Source organism: Saimiri boliviensis, chromosome 19, assembly GCF_048565385.1.
Source record: "Saimiri boliviensis isolate mSaiBol1 chromosome 19, mSaiBol1.pri, whole genome shotgun sequence".
Taxonomy (NCBI): Eukaryota; Metazoa; Chordata; class Mammalia; order Primates; family Cebidae; genus Saimiri; species Saimiri boliviensis.
The window spans coordinates 32288498-32309638 of NC_133467.1; the positions used below are offsets into that span (position 1 = coordinate 32288498).

At 38.3% G+C, this 21141-nt stretch overlaps 2 protein-coding genes across 2 annotated transcripts in view; one reads left to right on the forward strand and one right to left on the reverse strand.

Moving 5' to 3' along the window:
• Positions 1 to 21141, forward strand: part of LOC101052833 (olfactory receptor 10J3-like) — a 267018-nt gene that overhangs the window by 182475 nt on the left and 63402 nt on the right. The gene's annotated exons all lie outside the window — the stretch shown is intronic.
• LOC101053155 (olfactory receptor 10J4) lies at positions 6257 to 7192 on the reverse strand. Its single transcript, XM_003937908.1, has one exon. It carries the CDS (start codon positions 7190 to 7192, stop codon positions 6257 to 6259), a length of 936 nt encoding a protein of 311 aa, XP_003937957.1.

The window sequence follows — 21141 nt, forward strand, 5'->3', positions numbered from 1 at the left end:
AAAACCATATTACACTCAGAGGTTCTCATGTTTATTTGGATTATTTTTACCCCATCATTGCTGCCTCACCTCACACAAACACTCAGCAACTTTATAATACCTTTTACATCTTTTCATATTTCACTAGCTCCAAATTATGCATGGATTGGGTGCTTGAAAACGATTTGTTTAGGGATGGACTAGCAATGTCTTTTCTTTCAACACTATGAATCATCCCTCTTGTACATTCTTTAAGGAGTAGAAGCAAAGTACAAAGGTTCATCTTGTCTTCAAGAAGAAAAAGGCAAAGCTTAGCCAACCACCACCCTCTCCCCACTTCTGTCTGAATGATTGAAGTCTGCTGACAGTTCACAACACTGATTCACATATGCTACATCTTTACCTTCCCTAAACTAGAAGGCAAATTTATAGCCAATACAGCTTTGTAAGTAAGCCTACACCCACTCTGCAGAGATAAACAATTGTATCAGGAAAGATACAGCAAATTTAAGTGTCCCTCACCTAAAGCAAAAGCAGACCCTGAATATAAAAAACAGCTACATCACAGATACATCATTTTGTTGAAGGAAGGAGATCAGTTCAATTTATGTAATATTTCATATTTTTATCTCTTTAAACAGTAAGCTTCTGTAGGGTATTTAAATTATATTCTGATTTGCTTATGCATATTCAGAAAGAGAATTTTTGCATAAAGTAAATCACATCAATGATGAAGGGTAGTACGCATGGAGACTTTCTTCAAGTTCATAAAAATCTATTTAAAAGAAGTTGATGACCAGCTGTTAATCATTTACACTAAGAATGCTAAAAAGAAAGTAAAGCTGCCATAGAGAATATTTTCCAACAAAGAAAATCATTTGATACTAAAATATATATCTAAAGACATTTGTCTTCTGTGAGGCTTCTGAACAAAAACTATGCAGTAGTCCACCCACACAGTGGTATGGCACCTCTATGGTGAAATTAGAAGTGCTTGGCAGAGCTTTTAACCGTTATAATAATGAGCACAGAAGCTGTTGGCCATTCACGATGTGAAATGTCCTGCAGTACTTGTGGTAGTTCTGCCCAAGGAAGAATTGTCCTATTCCAAATACCAATAGAGTTCCTATTGAGAAACATATGGCTAAAATATAATCTGATCTGCCCGAAACTTGTTTGTCTTGAGGTAGAAGAACAGCTATTATGATCTGGTTAGCATCCTCCCCACTCTTAGAAGCCTACAATTCTTCAAATGAAATAGAAGGAAAGAAGAGCAAATATAGTTTATGAAGACTTGTCCAGCTGTGATAGGAGCTGACAATCAAGTCAGCCCATAGGTAATGAGCTCCATTTCAGTCCTTTTTCCAAAGAACACTCACATGACTCTGCCTAGCACTGATGTACAACAGGAGAGCTGGGCTGAAGGAGGCCGAGGAGTAAAGATTGAAATGTCAGGCTCCCTTGGCCACAATGGATAGGCACAGGGTAAGCAAGGTGAGCAAGGTGACCAAGAGGGCTACGGCAGGACCTGAGGATGAACAGGCAGAGGATAAACACACTCTGCTAGGAATGTAGTCAGGTTTAAGAGTCACAGGCATTCTTGACAACCCCTTTGTGTGGAAGTCTTTGAAGCCAGAGAAGTTGCTCTCCCAGGATCTGGCAGCTGGGCTTCTGGGGGCCACTCCCTGAAGATATTCTGAGAGTCACCCTGGGGCTGGGAGGATGCAGATAACAGGTACCTGGAGGTCTCATTACATGTGAGGCTCATTTACTCAATTCCAGCCTCGTACCTGGGGAGGCTGGGGAAAGTTTTTGCTTCAAATTGAAACAGTATTCGAGGAAGCTGGTTTATTTATTTGAGTTTTGTTTGAATAAGCACATTGTGAGTCTGTGTATGTACGTGTGGTTTTTTTTTTTTTTTTACAGATGTCTCTCAGAAATCCATATTCACAAACCTAGGCAGCTCAACCTTAGAGCCATTCCACCTTTGATTTCAGGAAGTTTAGGGCCTTTTGCTTATAGGCAGGAACTCTATCTAGTATAAGAATCTAGTTTTCTTTTTGGAATAAAAGTATTTAAATATAGTCATCATTCTGCAGAAGGCAGTTCATGCTGCCTGTTTTTGCCCTGTGGCATTCAGGATTGGAAGTACACCATCTTTAGATCCAAAGATTATCTCTTGCAGGCTAGGAAATAGAAATTAGCTTTTAAACACTGTTCTCTTTACCCAGAATTTTCTTCCCTTTATTTAGTAAGCTTCTAATTGTCTGACAAGACCCAACTCCAAATTTACTTCTCACTGAATACTTTCCATGAGTTGTTTATTACTTCTCTAACAATTTCTTAGTCTCCCATGTGATATTTATCTGTGCACATTCATTCTTTAAGCCCTTAGCATATGTCAGCCCCTGTGCTAGTTGCTGGAAATACAGAAATGGACGAGGTGCTGCACCAGCTCTTGAGCTCACGGGTTAGTTGCAGGTGATGGACAATCATTATAACATGAAATATAACTGTAAGTGAGACAGGAAGGAGACAGGCCTTTATTAGACTCAGGTTGATTATGGAAAATTACATTGTGCAGGTAAAGTGAGAACCGATTACAAGAGAGTATTTGAATGTATCACTTATAAGAGCCTCTCAAGTGATTCTCACTTACCTCTCCTGTTCTTGGACTTTAAAGTTCCTTAGCAACTGGACTCTTAAGGAAATGATTCTTTTTTTTTTTTTTAAACCACTAACAATTGTATGTCCTCTTCCGGTCTTTCTGGTGATTTTGCTTCCTTGTTGGGGAAAAAAACAAACAAACATACTCTGCACTGGGATTTGGTATATTGGCCTGGGAGTGGTGTGAAGATGGATTTGAAGTTGGCAAAAAAAAAAAAAAACGAAGAAGAAAAACCAGCTAGGCTACTGATGTAACAGAGATAATTGAGATTGATCTAGAAGGGTGGCAGTTGGCCCAGAGGGGAGGGACAGATGTGAGAGCCATTTGAGGCAAATCAATAGGGCTTGTAACTGAATCTATGTGTGGATCAAAGGAAAGGAAAGAGCCAATAATTTCATAAACTGCTTTCATCAGGTTCATTCATGCCAATTCTCTGATTATTCATAAATATACATAGCTTCTTCTTGTAACAGACGAATCAAAGAAAATGATCTCCATATTAACGGTACCTGATTAGATACCATTGGTGGCTACGAGATCTTAACCGGAAAGGGGTGGAATTGGGCAGAAGAACTCAAGGCTTTTCGATGCTATTGCCTTGGGACAAATTAGGAAGATGCTAGAAATGGGGAACTGGGTTGATGATATAAAAATGTGGTATCTGGCAAAAAGGACAGGTATTCTGCTTCAGTAGCAACTAATATTTATTGAACACTTTCACAGATTTTTGTCTCACATAAACCTCCAAACAACCCTCTGAAGTCAGTAGCAGTATCCCATTTCACAGATTAGAGATGTACAGAAAGTACAGTCTGCCACCAATAGCGAATATATTGAGAATTTATGCAGAAAAAAATCACTTGTGGAGTGACTATAGAAACAAAGCTGGCAAAACAGCCAAAAGCATCTGCTGTAAAATCCTCTAGTTCAGCAGACGGCTTTATTTGGGGACCAGATTCCAGTAGTTCTTATTATAGTTTGTTTATGGTATTCAATTCGGTTTAGGATCCTGGGTCTAGACCTCTAAGAAGGCTTTGGAATTGTCAATGAGAGCCTTTCAGAGGCCCATAAAGTGCTCACAACAGATTTAAGGGAGGTTTCTGAAGTTACGTCTACTCCCACACTGTCTTCCGCACTATTTCTGTCACCTAGAGCTGGAGTGTCCAAACTGTCTGCGTATGAAAACTCCTTTTTATGTTCAAATATTTCATGGATCTCCAAATGGATACTATTTGGATAAAAATAGTGGTTGTACTATCTGTCCCTATTGATAAGAAAAATAAGTTCTGAAAAGGAGAACTATGAATTAGTAATTAGTGGTTTCAAATGAATTATGATACTTTTAAAAATACTTGCAGTATTTATTTAGACTGTGTGTGAGAATTGATGTACACAGGAACCCTGGGACTTCTCGCAGGGACTCTGAGGCAAGTAGGAGAGAAGAGGAAATGATGTTATGAGATGTATTTGGCAGGTCAGTAAGGAGGGCATAAATAAAGGCAATCTGGAGGAGAAATGCAGACAGCTACTTAGTGGTTTATTAACCATGAAAAGAACACTCAGAGTGAAGTCTGAGTGATTGCCCCATAGATGTAGATACCACCTTGCTTAGGTCTTTTTCCACGTAAGCAGAGCCTAAAATAAGGTCCTGGGTATATCCAGGAAGTAATACTTGGAAGTCCCTGGGAGAATAGTTAGTTTCCTTTCACTGGAACATAGGATCAGGGACTATAGGAGAAGCCCATTTGCAAAGTCAAGACCTCCTGGGTAAAAGCGAATTCTATTGACAAAGAACAAATAAGAACCCTGTTGTTAAGCTAGGGCTCTGTGTTATAGCAAGGGTGACTTAATGTTGACCTCAGAGTGACCTAGGGAGCAATGTGTGTGGAGAGTGGTGGTGGGGAAGGCACTGACAGCTTCCCATGTGCCAGGGAATGGTATGTCCATAACATTGCTGACTTCTCACAGTAACCCTGGGGGTTGATATTGTTAGCCTCACTGTGCAGGTAGGAAACAAAAACCAGGGAGGTTAAATATTATAACAGGACACATGCTTGTAATGGTGGCTCTGTGACTGGGAATGCATGCCTCTCTATTCAAATCTGGTACTCTGTCTACAATATCATACTGTTTTAGTATCTCCTACTCAAGGTGATTGGTTCTTGGAGGAGAGGGGTCAGGGTAAACAATAACTATGGGAAAGAGGATAGGTTCAGAAGTTGGTAATCTGATGGGTCCTAAGACCTGTCACTCTTTAGTAGTTGTTGCCCTAGACTTTCTTTCCTATTTTCCTCTTTAGAGTTGTGCTGAGTGAAAAAGTGATGCACCAAGGTATTTTAGGAATAAAGTGTATTACAATACACTATTTCTGAACTTCCAGTTCATTCCAAAGTCCGAAGCCATCACAAATAGGATCTGAGATATGTATAAATCCACAATTTGGGGTGAGGTGGGGGCTTCTCCTTTTCCTAGGAGTATGGAGTGGTATAATTTAGTTATTATAGAGAAGAAAGTTGGTTAAAATGAACATCATGAGCTTACAATGCAACTACAGACCTCAGGTCTGGGTTGCATGTGTTTCAGTCCTGCTTCTGCCTTGAGGAATTAGCTTATTTCAGGTCTCAGTTTCCTCATCCATAAAATAAGAATAATAAAGTATCTCATAGATTTATAATGAAGATTAAATGAATAACATAGTTAAAATAATGGCTACTATCTAGGATACATTCAATAAACATACCAAAAGGAGATGTCACAAGGGGGAAAAACAGCCTGAAAGTGTTAAAATAATAAAAACAATGGAGAAGAGCTACCTTCTAATTGTATTTTGTCTGCTCACAGCAGTCTTCCTTTCTTTTTCTTTCCTTCTTCCTTGTTTTAATAAATATCTAACATCTACTGTGCACCAGGCGCTGTTCTAAATGCAACAGATGAAAAAAAGAGCACTCTCGGTGAAGTCTGAGTAATTACCCCATAGACAGAGATACCACCTTGCTTAGGTCAGGTTCCACAGAAGCAGAGCTGAAATAAGATCCTGGGTGCAGTGATTGACTGAGTGCCCTCCGAGGAAAGGGAGTAAGAGAAGCAGGGTGGGGCAAGGGAATCACTGTGCGAGAACATGGTCTCAGCCGGAAGATAATTTCAGCCTGGTCTGATGGGAGGAGCTAGAATCGTGCCCCAGAGTTGGTCTCATCTTCAGGCAAAGCGGGGAGGCCTTTTGTACCCTCTGTGTCATTCATGCAGTCAGGCTCGGCTTCCATCAACTCCTGTGATATGATAGTATATATTCTTCCTATTCTCCCTGCTGGTTTACAATACCTCATGCCAAGAGTAACAGGAATAATGTCCAACATCACAGTGCAGTGCATGGCTATGCTTTATCTCATTTGACGTTCATCAAGCTTGGTAAACCCATACATCTGGCTTCGCAAATCCATCTATTTCTTTTTTCATTATTTTTCTTCCTTGTTTCAATCTATTCCTCTCCTTCCTAGTTGCTTCCTAGATCAGCCACCTGGTGCTCTCATACTGTCTCTCATCTTATTGGCCCCCTCACTGTGACACCTCACCAAACTCTTTTTCTTTGACTGTTATTGAACTGAGCAGCACCTAAGAGAGAGGCTTTCTGCCCAAAGCTCTGAGCAAGGCATCCTTGACCTCTTTGTTCCTCAGGCTGTATACAACAGGGTTCAGCAGGGGAGTGATAACAGTGTATGTCACAGAGATAAGTCTGTCCTGCAGGGAATTTTGGAATTTGGGTTTTAGGTAGATGAAAGAGGTACAGCCATCGTGGACAGTGACCACTGTGAGGTGTGAGGTACAAGTGGCAAAGGCCTTTCTTCGGCCCTCAGCTGATGCAATCTTTAGGATGGTGGTGACAATTAGGACATAGGAGATGAAGATCAAGACCATGGGCAGAACAAGGACACGGAGACTGATGAGCAAAGTAATAAACTCCTTGATAGTAGTGTCTGCACAGGCAAGCTTCATTATGGGCCGGATATCGCAAAAGAAGTGAGAGATGAGACGGGAGTCACAGAAGGGAAGGCTGAACACAGAAGACACCTGAATGATAGCGGTGCTCAGGCCAATGCCCCAGGACCCACTGGCCAGTGGTAAACAAGCCTTTTTGTCCATGATGACCGAATACCGTAGGGGGTTGCAGATAGCCACATAGCGGTCATACCCCATGGCCATGAGCAGGAAGCAGTTATTTACACCAAAAGTGAGATAGAAGAAGAGCTGAGTGGCACAGTTTTGGATAGAGATGGTTTGTTGAGGGCTGAGGAGACTGGAAAGCATTTGGGGGATGATGGCCACTGTGTAACAGGTCTCGGAAATGGACAGCACACTCAGGAAGAAGTACATGGGCATGTGAAGTTGATGGTGAAAGTGGATAACTGTCAAGATGATAGCGTTGCTGGCAAGGGTCAATAGGTAGAAGAGCAAAAAGGCCACAAACAGGATGAGTCTGTGATGCCAATCAAACATGGAGAAACATTCCAGTATAAACTCTGTCACAGCCATGAAATTGGGCTTTGGCATTGAGGAGAATCTGAGTGTGAAAGAGATGAAGTGGGAAGGTTGAGCATCCGGGCTGGAAACAGTAGGCTGGTCCAGGATCATCATCAACCATGTGTAGGCACAGAAATGGGATGTAGCTCTGGGTTTCAGATACTCTCAACATTCAGACACAGGCCAAGTGCTGAAAGACCCATCAAGGTTCTCTGGGTGCTGGCACTGGGGTACAGATGGTAGTATGTTGACAGGAGATAAGTATATAAGGGGAATACAGATGCCCCTCAATGTATGATGAGGTTACATCCTGATAAACCCATCATATGTTGAAAATATCATGTTGAAAATTCATTTAATATACATGACTGAACATCATAGCTTACCCTAGCCTACTTTAAACATGCTCAGAACACTTGTGTTAGCCTGCGGCTGGGCAAATCACCTAACACAAAGTCTGTTTTATAATGAAGTGTTGAATATCACATGTAATTTTTGAATATTGTACTGAAAGTGAAAAACCAAATGGTTGTACAGGTACTTGAGGTATAATTTCTTCTGTATGCACATCATTCTCACACTATCATAAAGTCAGAGACTGTGTGTATTGGAAACCCCTAACTGGCTTGACTAGAAGTCGATGTAGACCAGAGAAAGCCTGAATATGTGTGCCCAGCACTGAAAATCTACTCAGACTTACTAGGGTTTAAGTCAGCAATGGCACATTGCTTGTCAGAGATGAGTGTGAAAGGATGTACCTAAAGAGTGAATAAGTTCAAGCCAAGGACAGATCGCTGGGTGAGGCATGCTCCTGGGAAGTCAAGAGAGGACCATTCTCCTGTGTCCCAGGACACTGGAGTCCCTCTCTCCAAATCCTGCTCCAACTCTGTTCAGAAGGGCTTCCATTTGGTAAGTCAACGTAGAAAGCACTGCCTTCTCTCAAGGTTCAAATTCACAGTGGCCAGTGTCTAGAATAAGGAAGTGAGAGGAGATGCTCCTTTTCTGCCACGTGGCTAGTCCAGCGTGCGGACCTAGAACAGTCTGTGGTATGCAACCACCTCTCTTTTCAGTCCCATTTTTTTTCCCATAGCCCCAAGTATCACGTGTTTAATATCCGAGTCTCCTCATTCCATGTGGAAGGTAGTTTCTGCTTCTATTTTCTGGTCTCTAAACACAACAAAGGTTCAGAATGACAGTTTTTTATAGATTTGAAAAACTAGTAACTGTAAGACAACAGCAATAAAAACAACAAAATATTTAAGTTTATGGTAATCTCTGGCTTTAACCCCAGTGTAAATGGAGGCATGCCTGATTTTCTTTGCTCGTTTCATTTGTCTCCATTTGCTCATCTATAAAATAGAATAATAATATCTACTCATAGTGTTGCTATGGAGATGATATGAATTACTGTATGTAAATTGCCAAGTGCAGTTCCTAATACATAACAGGAAAACACTACATTAAATTTCTACTTTCCTCTCTTCATCTGTCCTTCCCATCCCCACTCCCCGTAACGCTGGGTTCTACTTGTATGCTTGGCCACCCAAGCATGTGCACGCATGCGCGTGCGCGCACACACACACACACACACACCCCTACATTTGCTTGCTCTCTTTATTGTTTTTCATGTTCATGGATGGTTGTTGTCATTAACTTCTTCTATCCCTATTGGAAAGTCCAGTCTTTATTTTCTATACCCACTTCCCTTCAAACTCTAGATTTTGAAATGTACAGGCATTGAGGGCAGGGTAGTCTAGAGTTAAATACCTCTGTGATCAAACCCCAACCCCACTTAGTAATATATGACCTTGGAAACAGTTCTCATCTCTTTAGGCATCAGTTTCTTCCCTTGTAAAATGAAGGGTGTGCTAACATCTATCTCAGAGACTGCTATGAGGAGTTGAGTGGTACAGTCTGGATGAAAATGGTTTGTTGAGGGCTAAGGAGAATGGACAGCATTTCAATGAGAATGTCCTGGATAAGGCATTTAGCCTTTGGAAGCTCTGCCTGTGATTCTTTAAGGCTGGTACCCAGATTATCCTTTCTGGGTGATTTTTTTTTTTCAGTATTTATGCTTTTTGATTCCTAAGTTTTGTGACACAGCTGTACATTCACTTTTTCCACTGGATAATAATCTCAGGAGATAAAAGAGAGAGATGAGGGTCATGAGGTTATGAAATGAGAGTCATGAGGTCACATTTAGTTACATAGCAAGAATTCCTGCATCATCAAGTTCAGAAATGTGACTTACATATCACTGGGCAAGGCAGAGGCTTATTCAGGATTCAGGAGAGTGAGGCTTGAAACCAGAATTTCCAGGACTCCCATTGTACTGGGGCAGACACAGCACACAGAATCTTCTGAGTGGAGGACTGGAAGTAAAACAGAACCCACCAGAATCTTTCAGTTAATTTATCTCCCTGATCAGTCAGTTCTGGGAGTAACAGACATACAGAAAGCAGCACCAGGGTCTCTCTCCTGTGCCTCCCCATTACCCTGTCCCTTTAAGTCTGGATTGCTGACTGCCAGAGAGGACCATTCTCCTGTGCCCCAGGACTCTGGGGTCCCCCTCCCCAAAACCCCAATGACTGTCATAATAGCATAATCCAAACACCCCAATGTCTGGGGATCTCATTATAAAAGTGGCTCATCAACAATCACACAGATATTACTTAGACAATCTTGGTTTTCCCACACAGACAAGTCTTTGCATCAGCATATGGTCCATCAGCAATATGCATTGCTCTGTGGTTGAAGAGGACCTCATGTCTCATGGTCACATCATAGGGAGGGCCTCAGAACCCATCGTGTTGAGGGATGCAGCTTTGTGAGACAAATCACTCACACTCCAGGGCCTCTCTGTTCTAACGGCTGGAGGATCTCCCTCTGAGGTCTCTTTAATTTGAATGTTGTGGGAACTGTGACTAATTCATTTACTGATTTCCTCAACAAATACTTATAGAATGTTTCTTGCATGCTAAGTACATGGAATACAGCATAAACTAGGAAACTAGTGTAAGCTGGTTTTGCCTGCTTTGCAGTACCTGGCCATCCCTGTGTATTACCCACGAAAAGCTGAGCACCTTCTCCTTGAGGAAGATCAGAAGGAAGACCTTTATTGATGTAATTTTTGTAGCTCCCTCTTTCTCTCTCCCAGCACTTAGTCAATCAACCGACCCATCCTTTCTTTCCTTTGAGAAAGTGAGCATAAGATGGGCCTTTCTTTCTTTTTTTTTTTTTTTTTTTTTTTTTTTTTTTTTTTTTTTGAGACGGAGTTTCGCTCTTGTTACCCAGGCTGGAGTGCAATGGCGCGATCTCGGCTCACCGCAAACTCCACCTCCTGGGTTCAGGCAATTCTCCTGCCTCAGCCTCCTGAGTAGCTGGGATTACAGGCACGCACAACCATGCCCAGCTAATTTTTGTATTTTTAGTAGAGACGGGGTTTCACCTTGTTGACCAGGATGGTCTCGATCTCTTGACCTCGTGATCCACCCGCCTCGGCCTCCCAAAGTGCTGGGATTACAGGCTTGAGCCACCGCGCCCGGCAAGATGGGCCTTTCTGAAGGTTGGAAGAGAATTGGATATCAGATCCCCTAGGATATCCTAAGGCTTGGGCTCTTCAGTAATTCCTAGTCCTGTACCCAGTTTGTACCTTTCTCTTACAGATTCAAAAAATGGAAAGGATTTCCTTTCTAAGTACCAGCATACTGAGAAATAAATATTTGAAAGCAGGACAATTTATCGTAGTGTCTTTGACAAGCCAAGGGAGAGATTGACAAGCACGAAATTGTTGCCAGGCCTTCAGTCCAATTCCACATAATCTCTGTTAAGGCCCTCAAACATTTACCCAACAGAAACTGGAAATACTTGAGCTCATCGGCTATTAAGATCCAAAGTCCCACAGCCAAGAGATGAATTTATAGTGTATTTATCATTGCTCGAGAATGGCCAATGCATAACTTCGTTAGGACTCTGAAATCCTTTAGGGAGCAGCTGAAGGAAGGCTTACAGTTGGGCAGCAAGTCTTATCAAGTCCTTGAAATAATCAATCTTGGGCCTTTTTTGTCAATGTCTCTTCTTTATAGTTCTCCTGGTAGCTATTTAAATATGTAGCTCTTTGAAATTAGAAATAGAATAGAATTGAAACCTATGAGAAAGAAAACGAAGCCCCAATACTGGAATTATAAACAGGGAAGTTACTGATGTTTAAAAATGTAAGTTTTATTGTGTGTTTATCTGAAAAAGATGGGTTTTGGGGAAAAAGGCTAAGAAAATCTAGGGTGAATGTAGGTTTTTTTCTGAAAAAGGAGAAAAATACATATCATCTGCACATTTTAACAGTTTTGTCTTTTCTGATTTTTATCTCTCATTTATTTCTCTTCACATTGCATTTGGTTATGAAACATAATATTCAATATTAGCAGTTATAGAGGCATTTTTGTTTTTCAGATTTAAATTTAAATGTTTTTCATGCTTCATTCATTATTAAACATGATGCTTGCTATAGATCTCTGGCAGATATAAGGAAGTTCCTTTCTATTCCTAGTTTGTTTGCAAGTTTATCATAAATGGTCTGTTAAATTTTCAGCTAGTCCCTTTTCTATATTCATTGATATAGTCATATGCTTTTTATTCTTTAAGTTGTTAGCAGTGAATTACATTAATAGAGTTTTAAAATATTGGCTTATTGTTACCTTTTTTTTTGTTTGTTTTGTTTTCTTTATTTCTTTTATTTTATTTTATTTTTTTTATTGCATTTTAGGTTTGGGGGTACATGTGATGAACATGCAAGATTGTTGCATAGGTACACACATGGCAGTGTGGTTTGCTGCCTTCCATCCCCTCACCTGTATCTGTCATTTCTCCCCATGCTATCTCTTCCCACCTCCCCACCCCCCAAGGAAATCCCTACTTGATCTCTCTATATACTGCTGAATTCAGTTTACTATTTTTTCATCTATCCATTATTGGCTGATAATTATCTTTTTCTACTTGGCTATATTTGACACCAAAGATTTGCAATAAGCAGCCTCTTTAAATGCTGGCTAAATCTCACACCTTTCTATCCTCTGAGCATGATGGTTTTTGTCTTTGTTTTTTGGAAAGAGTAGGTTTTTCACTACTAGAATTTCCTTTTTTATGGGGTTTTTATTCTAGTACATTTCTATTTCTTGTCTAACTACAGTAATATACCTTTTTCACCAAATTTATCCATTTTATGTATCTTTTTATAATGAGCTAGTATAAAGTTGTTCAAAATATGCTTTTGTAAGTATTTTCTTCCTCTGTACCTGTTCTTGTATCCACTTGATATTGCTTCTTATGGCTCTTTGATTTTTGTTGATCATGGTTGTTAGGGTTTTGTTTCTAATTAATCTCTTCAATGATCCAAACTTAAAAAAAATACAATTTCTATTGTTTTAGTTTTCTTTAGTTTTGCATTTCAATTCATCATAATTATTGGTTGCCACTTTCTCTAGAATTGCTACTCTTTTTCAAGAGTAATTTTGAATTTAAATATTTATTATTTCCAGTAAATATATAAAGAAGTTCTGAGAACTGCTTTGGATGTACCTCATTAGTCTTTTTGTGAAGTTGTAGTAGTGTATATTTTTAATTTTATTTTTGTTTCTTCTTTAACTCATAGTTTATGTTAATAGAATAAGCTTAACACACTTATGTCCCTCTCTGTCACTGACTAACTGCATAACCTTAGACACATTGCTCAATCTCTCTGTGTTTCAATTTTATTTGTAAACTGGGAAGAATAATAGTGCTTACCTCAAACAGTGTTAGAGACTGAATGAGTAAATATTTCAAAGTGCTTAGAATAATGGATAACATACAAAAAGTGCAACATGTGTGTTTATTAAATATCTGTGTTGTATATATATCTTTGAAGAAGGCTAATGGAGAAGAGTTTGGCTACGTCTTTTTTTGGTTGATTTCTTATTTTATTCCATTGTAGTTCATGGAAAAATATTTACATAATATCAATATTGAGACATCCTTTGGGATCAAAAGAGTGAACAATCTCTTTATAAAAGTTTGAGATTTAGATTAGGCTAATTATTTCTATAACTCTTTTAAGTCCTGCTAAACCATTGATTGTTTTGTTAGTTTCAAAAAAAAAAGTGTTGTCTCCAGCTATGATTGGTGTGTCAATTTCTCCTAGTAGTTTCATTAGTTTTTGCATAGTACATTTTGAAACTAAGTTGTTAGGACCTTACACATTCATAAATGGAATATCTTCCTGATGAATTATTTTATCAACATTGTAAGTTTCTTAGTCGTTTTCACTTTAAATAATATTTTGTTTGTTATGAGTAATATTGCATCATTTTTCTTTTTCTTTCTTTGGTATTTGCTTGAATACCATTTTCAGCCCTCTTTATTTTCCAACTTTTTGTCATTTTAATATATATTTTAAAATATTGAAGCAGATTATTAAAATTCAGTCTGAGAGCCTCTGTGTTTCAGTTAAGTAGCTTAATCCACTTATGTTTATTTTAATTAAATAAATCTTTGAATACTACATACATCATATTTTGTAGTTTTCATTTACTAGGTTTTCCTCATTTCTACTCGTCTCTTAGCCTTTGTTTGTTTTTTAAAACTTTTTCCATTGTTCACTGTAGAGTTAGATATCCACCATTTCTTTTTTTTTTTTTTTTTTGAGACGGAGTTTCGCTCTTGTGACCCAGGCTGGAGTGCAATGTCGTGATCTCGGCTCACCGCAACCTCCGCCTCCTGGGTTCAGGCAATTCTCCTGCCTCAGCCTCCTGAGTAGCTGGGATTACAGGCACACGCCACCATGCCCAGCTAATTTTTAGTATTTTTAGTAGAGACGGGGTTTCACCATGTTGACCAGGATGGTCTCGATCTCTTGACCTCGTGATCCACCCGCCTCGGCCTCCCAAAGTGCTGGGATTACAGGCTTGAGCCACCGTGCCCGGCCTGATATCCACCATTTCTATTTCTCCAGCAGTCATCCTTAATTTTTATAGTTCATTTTTGATAAATAATCCACATATAGAATTTAAGATGTGAAAAAGCACTACATTATTTTAAAAGTTAGTTATTGTCCACACACGATTCTTGCCTTTGGAGGCAGCTATTTTCAGTTCTTTTATCTGTTTCTTATGTTAGGCGTCTTTATGTTTCTGCTATATTATATAAAGTATGCACCTAATGATATTTCTTGATTTCTAAATGTTAGGCATTATCTCGTGACTTCCTCATTCATTTACAACACCATCTCTGTATACATGAACACAAACACAGCCACATACTTCTGCTGTCATCCTTTCAGTGAAAATTAAATCTACATTCAGAACATACATTATTATGAAATGAACTTATTGTTCACAACTGAACCATGCAGCTTACTGTAAGTGCATCTCTTCCTTTGCAATTTTTTTCTTGCTAAATTTTTATAATTGAACTCTGTTATTAAGTTTTCAAGTACTTTAATCAATTCTCAAACTCTCCATCAGAACTATAAAATCTTTTTCTCTATAGACACAGTTAGATACAGTCAAATACATGAGATAATCTCCCCAGGTCATATTTATTTATCTGTGTAGCCTTCTAGTTATTTCATTTCTTTTTGGCCTAATACCACCATTCTGAAGTTCTTTACTCTCCTCCAATCTGGATTTGATTATTCTCTAGGATGGTTACAGGTTTATAGTGCTGCAGCTTTTTCTTACCAACATGCTGGGATTTTCTTGTCTCTCACTATGTTAGTTTCCCTGCTTCCCACATCCCTCATTTTGATGGAGAACCTCTTCAATAACTATCTGAGAACAAGAACATGGGATATATATTTTTTGAAATGTCCACTTCTCTAAAAATATGCTTATTGTATCCACATAGGTTATATTTTGTTGGCTGTAGTAATCTAGCTTAGAAATAATTTTAATCACAATTTTGAAGGCATTGTTTCATCATTTACCAATTGCTAGTGTAGTTGTTAAAAAGTCAAATTTCACTTGAAATCTCAGTCTTTTAATACGATGTTTTTTCTCCCTTTCTCTGTATGGAAACTCTTAGCATTTTTCCTTATTCCTTTTCAATTTTGATATGACATGATGGTACCCTTCAGTGTGTGCTCCTTTCTTATTTTCTTTCTTGCTATGTTAGTTACTCAATCTGGAAAGTTATATTCTTTGGTATTTTGAAACACTGTTTTCCTTGATGATGTTTCTCCTCTATTTTCTTGTTTGGAACTTACATTTGTTGGACATTGTACCTCTTCTATCAATCTTCTCATTATTTTGTCTCTTATTTCCTAACTCTTTAATCTTTTTATTACATTTTTTAGAAGGCATCCTCAAAATTATCTTCCAATTTGTTAATTTATTATTGAAAGAAATTGTCTTATTTTCCAAAGTTTTCTTTTTGTAGAAGCCTATTTTCATGGACAGGCTTCAAGGATACATCCAGTGCTTTCATCTCATTGAGGATATTAAGCATATGTACACACACACCACACACACACACACACACACACGCACATATTTCAATATACATATATATACTTACATATTTATATTATATATTTATGTATATTCACATATAATAGATACTTAGATATATGTGTATATTTACATGCATGTATATACACATATACATATATGCATATTTACATATATTTTAATCATGCATGTGCATATATGTATATGTGCTTATTCACACATACGTAAATACTAAATTATTTCCTCTTTTTTCCAGTTTTAAAAATTTTTTCTGTTTATTTGTTCCAGTGTGCCTTTTAATGTTAGAAACCACCTTGGCTGTTCATTCATATCTAATAAAAAAGCTCTAATAAATCAATTGAAAGGTCTGGGTGTGTCCGTGTATAGGCAGCAATAAAATGGCAAGTAGTTTTCATTGAAAAACACCCAGATGTCAGTATCTGTAAGTTTATTCTCTCAGGATTCTCCATTTTCCCTGGAAGGATTCTCTAATGTTCTTTCTGGTGGTTGTAAACCCTGTTGCAAGAATTGTGGGAGTTGAAAGAGGAAAAGGAGACTAAAGGAAAGTCTCTCAGCATGGTTTGTAGAATTTTCTTAATCTCTTCATTGTCTACACTGCACTTCCTCTCCAACTTTCAAACCTTTCTGGAAAATGTAAATCTGCAGTCTTTTATTTGAATATGAGAGGTACAGTGAGTTATTTTAGAAATGTGCAACTCCGAGCTTAGGGAGAGTGAATCTACTGTAATATGTGGTATGCCTGCCTGCTCTTTGCTCCAGAGGGAGATACTATCTCTGTGTTCCAAGGCTGCTCCCTATACAAATATCTTTAAAATTATATGGATCAATGGGTCATCAGTGCCTGTCTTTAAAAGATGTGCAGAAATGCAAGAGGCACACAGAGAAATGTCACAGTCAATTAAAACATGTATACCGAAAGCTAAACAGGAAAGAAGATACTGTATATTGTGTGTGGCAGTGGGTGGGGTAAATATTGGCCTCTATAATAGAGTATAAAAGCATTGGCATCACCTGTAGAAGAAAAGCAGCATGGCTTTTATAAGGGAGATATATTCTTTAAGAGGCTATATGAACCATCTGTTGTATAAAGAGAAAAAGACTGTATTTTTGGTTTCAAAAAATTGGAAAGGATTGAAATAGAAGAGGGGCTTCAAGATGGCTGACTAGATGCATCTGGTATTCACCTCTTCCATGGAGAGGAACCAAATTAGTGAGTATATAATTACTTTGAATAGCTCATTTAAGAGAGAACACTAGAATTCAACAGAGCAGTTATGGGAAGCACAAAAAGCAAGGAAGGGGAAGGAAGCAATGTAGTCTGTTCAGCTGGGATCTGCTGGCAGCCTGAAAAGGTTCCCTAATGTGGGTAAAGGGTAAGTGAGAGACCCCCCCCTGGGGTCCTCATTTCCACCTAAGACTCCTACAATGCTAGACACAGGAAAGGACCTCAACTCTAGTAAGGTTTGAAACTTAGATAGGGAGCTGCCTGGGGACTAGACAAAGGCACTGCTCCAGAGAGAGCTCACGCTGGGTCTCACAATCCCTGTAGTCCTGTGCAGCTGCAACACAGCATCATTTTGAGAGCCCAGCCTCCATCAGTCTGTGTCCTGCCCTGGGGCTTAAGAGCCTCTGCATCTCCACATCCTTGAAGCCCCACTGACATTCTGTACCTATAGCTGCCATTCCTGGGATCAAGGTGGGAATCATGGGCAGAGACCCCTGCCTCTCACCAGTGAGGGATTGCTACACATTTTTAAGTGCCCCAGGGAAAAATTCCACTGCTCACAGCTGCCTCCATTGTAGGCGGGTGCAGGGCTGAGACATCAGCAACATGCACAGTCCCTAGCAATATGCCTAAGGCTACTTCCACTGAAAGCAACTCCACCCTCCTCAGTAGCAGGGCCACAGTGCAGCCACTGATGCCCTCACCAAGCATTCTGCTGGGTGCCTAGGGAGCAACTTTTCTTTTCCTACAAAAGCCAACACCTGAATGCACCACTGGAAAGACTGCCCAGCCCAGCTGTACCCACTCCAGTACTCGGCACACTGTTTGAGGCCTGGAAATCACCCAGCCCAGTTTATCAGTGTTTGGCACCTTAGCACACTATTATTGGGATCTGAAGTCAAGCCCACTCAACCTGCAGCTACAACAGATAGCATCACCTGCACAGCTCACTGCAGCAACTGACAACACCAAGGTGGACAACTTGCATCCTAGAGGGTTGTCCTGACATTATTATTGTCATTGCTCATGCCATGCCTGATGCACAGGGGTTCAAAACCTGTCACCCTCCCTGCCATCGCTGCTACCCAAACAAGTCAAGAATCAGCCTGCTTGCATCAGTTAAAATCAATGCCAGCATATGTCACCATGGGGCCATGAACAGGCATGATCATCCCACTGCCATCACCACTCAGGCCAAGACTAGCTCACGTGGCATTCCAGTTCCTACCCAAACTTCACCACAGCCTCTGCTAACTACTACACCATAAGCCACTGAGGAAATCACAGACACCACTGAGATTGTACAGCTAAATAAATCATAGAGAGACTACACCACTGTATACACCCAGGATCAAAGCCAAAGTGCCCTAACCAACCAATGCCATAGATATATCTTCAGGAAAAATTCCACTCCCATGAAAGCAAATTCAAAAAATTGGAAAAAGCAACTATTGCATCAGATGTGTAGATATCAATGGAAGAACACAGGAAACACAAAAAGTAATACACCACCTCTGAAGGAACATAAAAATTCTCCAGCAAGAGATCTCAATCAAAAATCCATTTGCCAAATCCTCAGAAAATAATTTAAAATATCAATATTCAAGAATTCAGTGAGATAAAAGCGATTACTGAAAGCAATATAAAAAAATCAGAAAAAAATTAGGATGTGAATTTAAAAATTACTGAAGTCATAGGCACCATAAAAAAGAACCTAACAGAAATTTGAAAACTGAAGAATCCATTAAATAAAACACAAAATACATTTAAAATTTTCAACAATAGACTATATTAAGCAGACAAAAAAATTTTCAAAACTTGAATATGTGTCTCTTGAAATAACTCAGACAAAATTTTTTTTAAAAGAATAGAAAAGAATTACAAAGTGTATCTGACATATGGTGCACCAGAAAGTGACCAAATACTCGTATTTGTGGTATCTCAGAATGCAAGGAGAAAACAAAAGATTTAGAAAACCTATCTGATTAAATAATAGATTAAAAACTTCCCAAATCTAGACAGAGGTTTAGACATCAAGATACAGGAGTCTCAAAGATTCACAAATAGATACAATTCCAAAATGTCTCCATGGCACATGATACTCAAAATGTCAAAAGTCAAGACAAAGAAAAAATTCTAAGAACAGCAAGAGAAAAGCATCTATTCACTTATAAAGGAACTTTGACCAGACTAAGAGCATATTTCTCAGCAGAAACCATACAGACCAAGAGATAATAGTATGATGTATTCAAAGTACTGAATGAAAAAAATAAACCCTACTAGCCAAGGATTTTGTACCTAACAAAGTTATCCTTCATATATAAAGGAGAAATAAAGTTCTCTCCAAATAATCAAATTTATTGCCTTTAGATTCTACAACAAATGCTTAAGAGAGTCCTATGCCTGGAAGCAAAAGAAAGATAATTACTATCATTAAAATACATGAAAATGTAAAAACCAGTGGTTTGGCAAACAAAGAAGAGAAAATATTCAAATGGTATCACTACAGTATTCCAGCAAACCACAATAATAATATGAAAGAAAGAAAGAAAGAAAGAAAATAACCAGAAATCAATTAATAAAATTACAGGAATATGCCATCACATATCCATAATAATCTTAAATGTAAATACATTGAACTTCCCACTTAAAAGATATAGACTAACTAGGTAGAATAAAAAATATGACCCAACAATAGGCTGCCCATGAAAATTATCTTATCAGGAAAGATGCATATGGACTGAAAGTAAGGGAATAGGAAAGTGTACTTGATGGCAAATGAAAATGAAGTGAGCATGAAAAGCTATACTTATTTAAGAAAAAAACAGAATTTAAGTCAAAAACAGTAAAAAGGGACAAAGGAGGTCATTATATAATAACAAAGGATACATTCAGCAACTGGATATAAAAATTATAAATATACATGCACCCAACACCAGAGCATCCATATATAAAAAATATTATTACATCTAAAGAGGGAGACAGACTCCAACACAATAGAAGTTGGAGACTTCAACTTCTGTAACTCTAACGGGGTTGAAATTATTATAGACGTTAGGTTGTGGGCACTGCCAAGTATTTTGCAGTGCTCCTTTCAGCAGTGTATGTGTTAGAGAATATTGGAAAACGGTCTTTGAGCCCTGTGCTATATTTTGTAATAAAGTCTTTTGCAGATTAAAAAAAAATTAGAAAAAAGCAATCCTAAAATTTGTATGGAACCAAAAAAGAACTTGGATAGCCAAAGCAATCAAGCAAAAACAAGAAAGCTTGAGACATCACCTGACTTGACTTCAAAATGTGTTACAAGGCTATCATAACCAAAATAGCATGGTATTAGTATAAAAACAGATACACAGACCAGTGAAGCAGAATCGAGAATCAAGAAATAGATTGCTTTATTCACAGTCAACTGATTTTAGACAAAGGCACTAAGAATATACATTGGGGAAGGGACACCTTCTTCATAAGTGGTACTGGGAAAATTGGATATCCATATGCAGAAGAATAAGAGTGGGCTTCTATCTCTCACCATATATAAAAATCAACTCAAGATAGATCAAAAACTTGAATGTAAGACCAAAAACTATGAAATAACTAGAAGAAAACATGGGAAAACCCTTCAGAATATTGGCATGGGCAAAGATTTATGTATGGCGAAGATCTCAAAAGCATAGATAAAAACAAACAGATAAATTGAAGTATATGCAGCCAAGGAAACAATCAAGAGTTAAGAAGCAACATGTTGATAGGAGAATATATTTGCAAACTATTAATCCCACAAGGGACTAATATCCAGAATATACAAGGAACTCACCTCAGTAGTAAAAATAAAAATCCAATTAAAAAGTAGGCAATCCCTCTACCATGGCATGTGTATACCTATGTAACAATCCTGCACAATCTGTACCTGTACCCCAGAACTTAAAGTATAATAATTTTTAAAAGTTAAAAAAAAACACTATGAAATACCACTCTTCAGTCACTAGAATAACTAAAGTAAAAAGACTGACAATACCATTTTTTTTAAAAAGTGGACAAAGGACATAGACATTTCTCAAAAGAAAATATACAAATGTCCAACAGTATACAGAAAAAGCTTAATATCACTAATCATCAGAGAAATACAAATCAAAACCACAATGAGATATATCATCTTACCCTAGTTAGCATAGCTATTACTAAAAATAATAAATAACAAGATGCAATGAAAAGGGAACTCTTATACAATATTGGTGGAAATGTAAATTAGTACA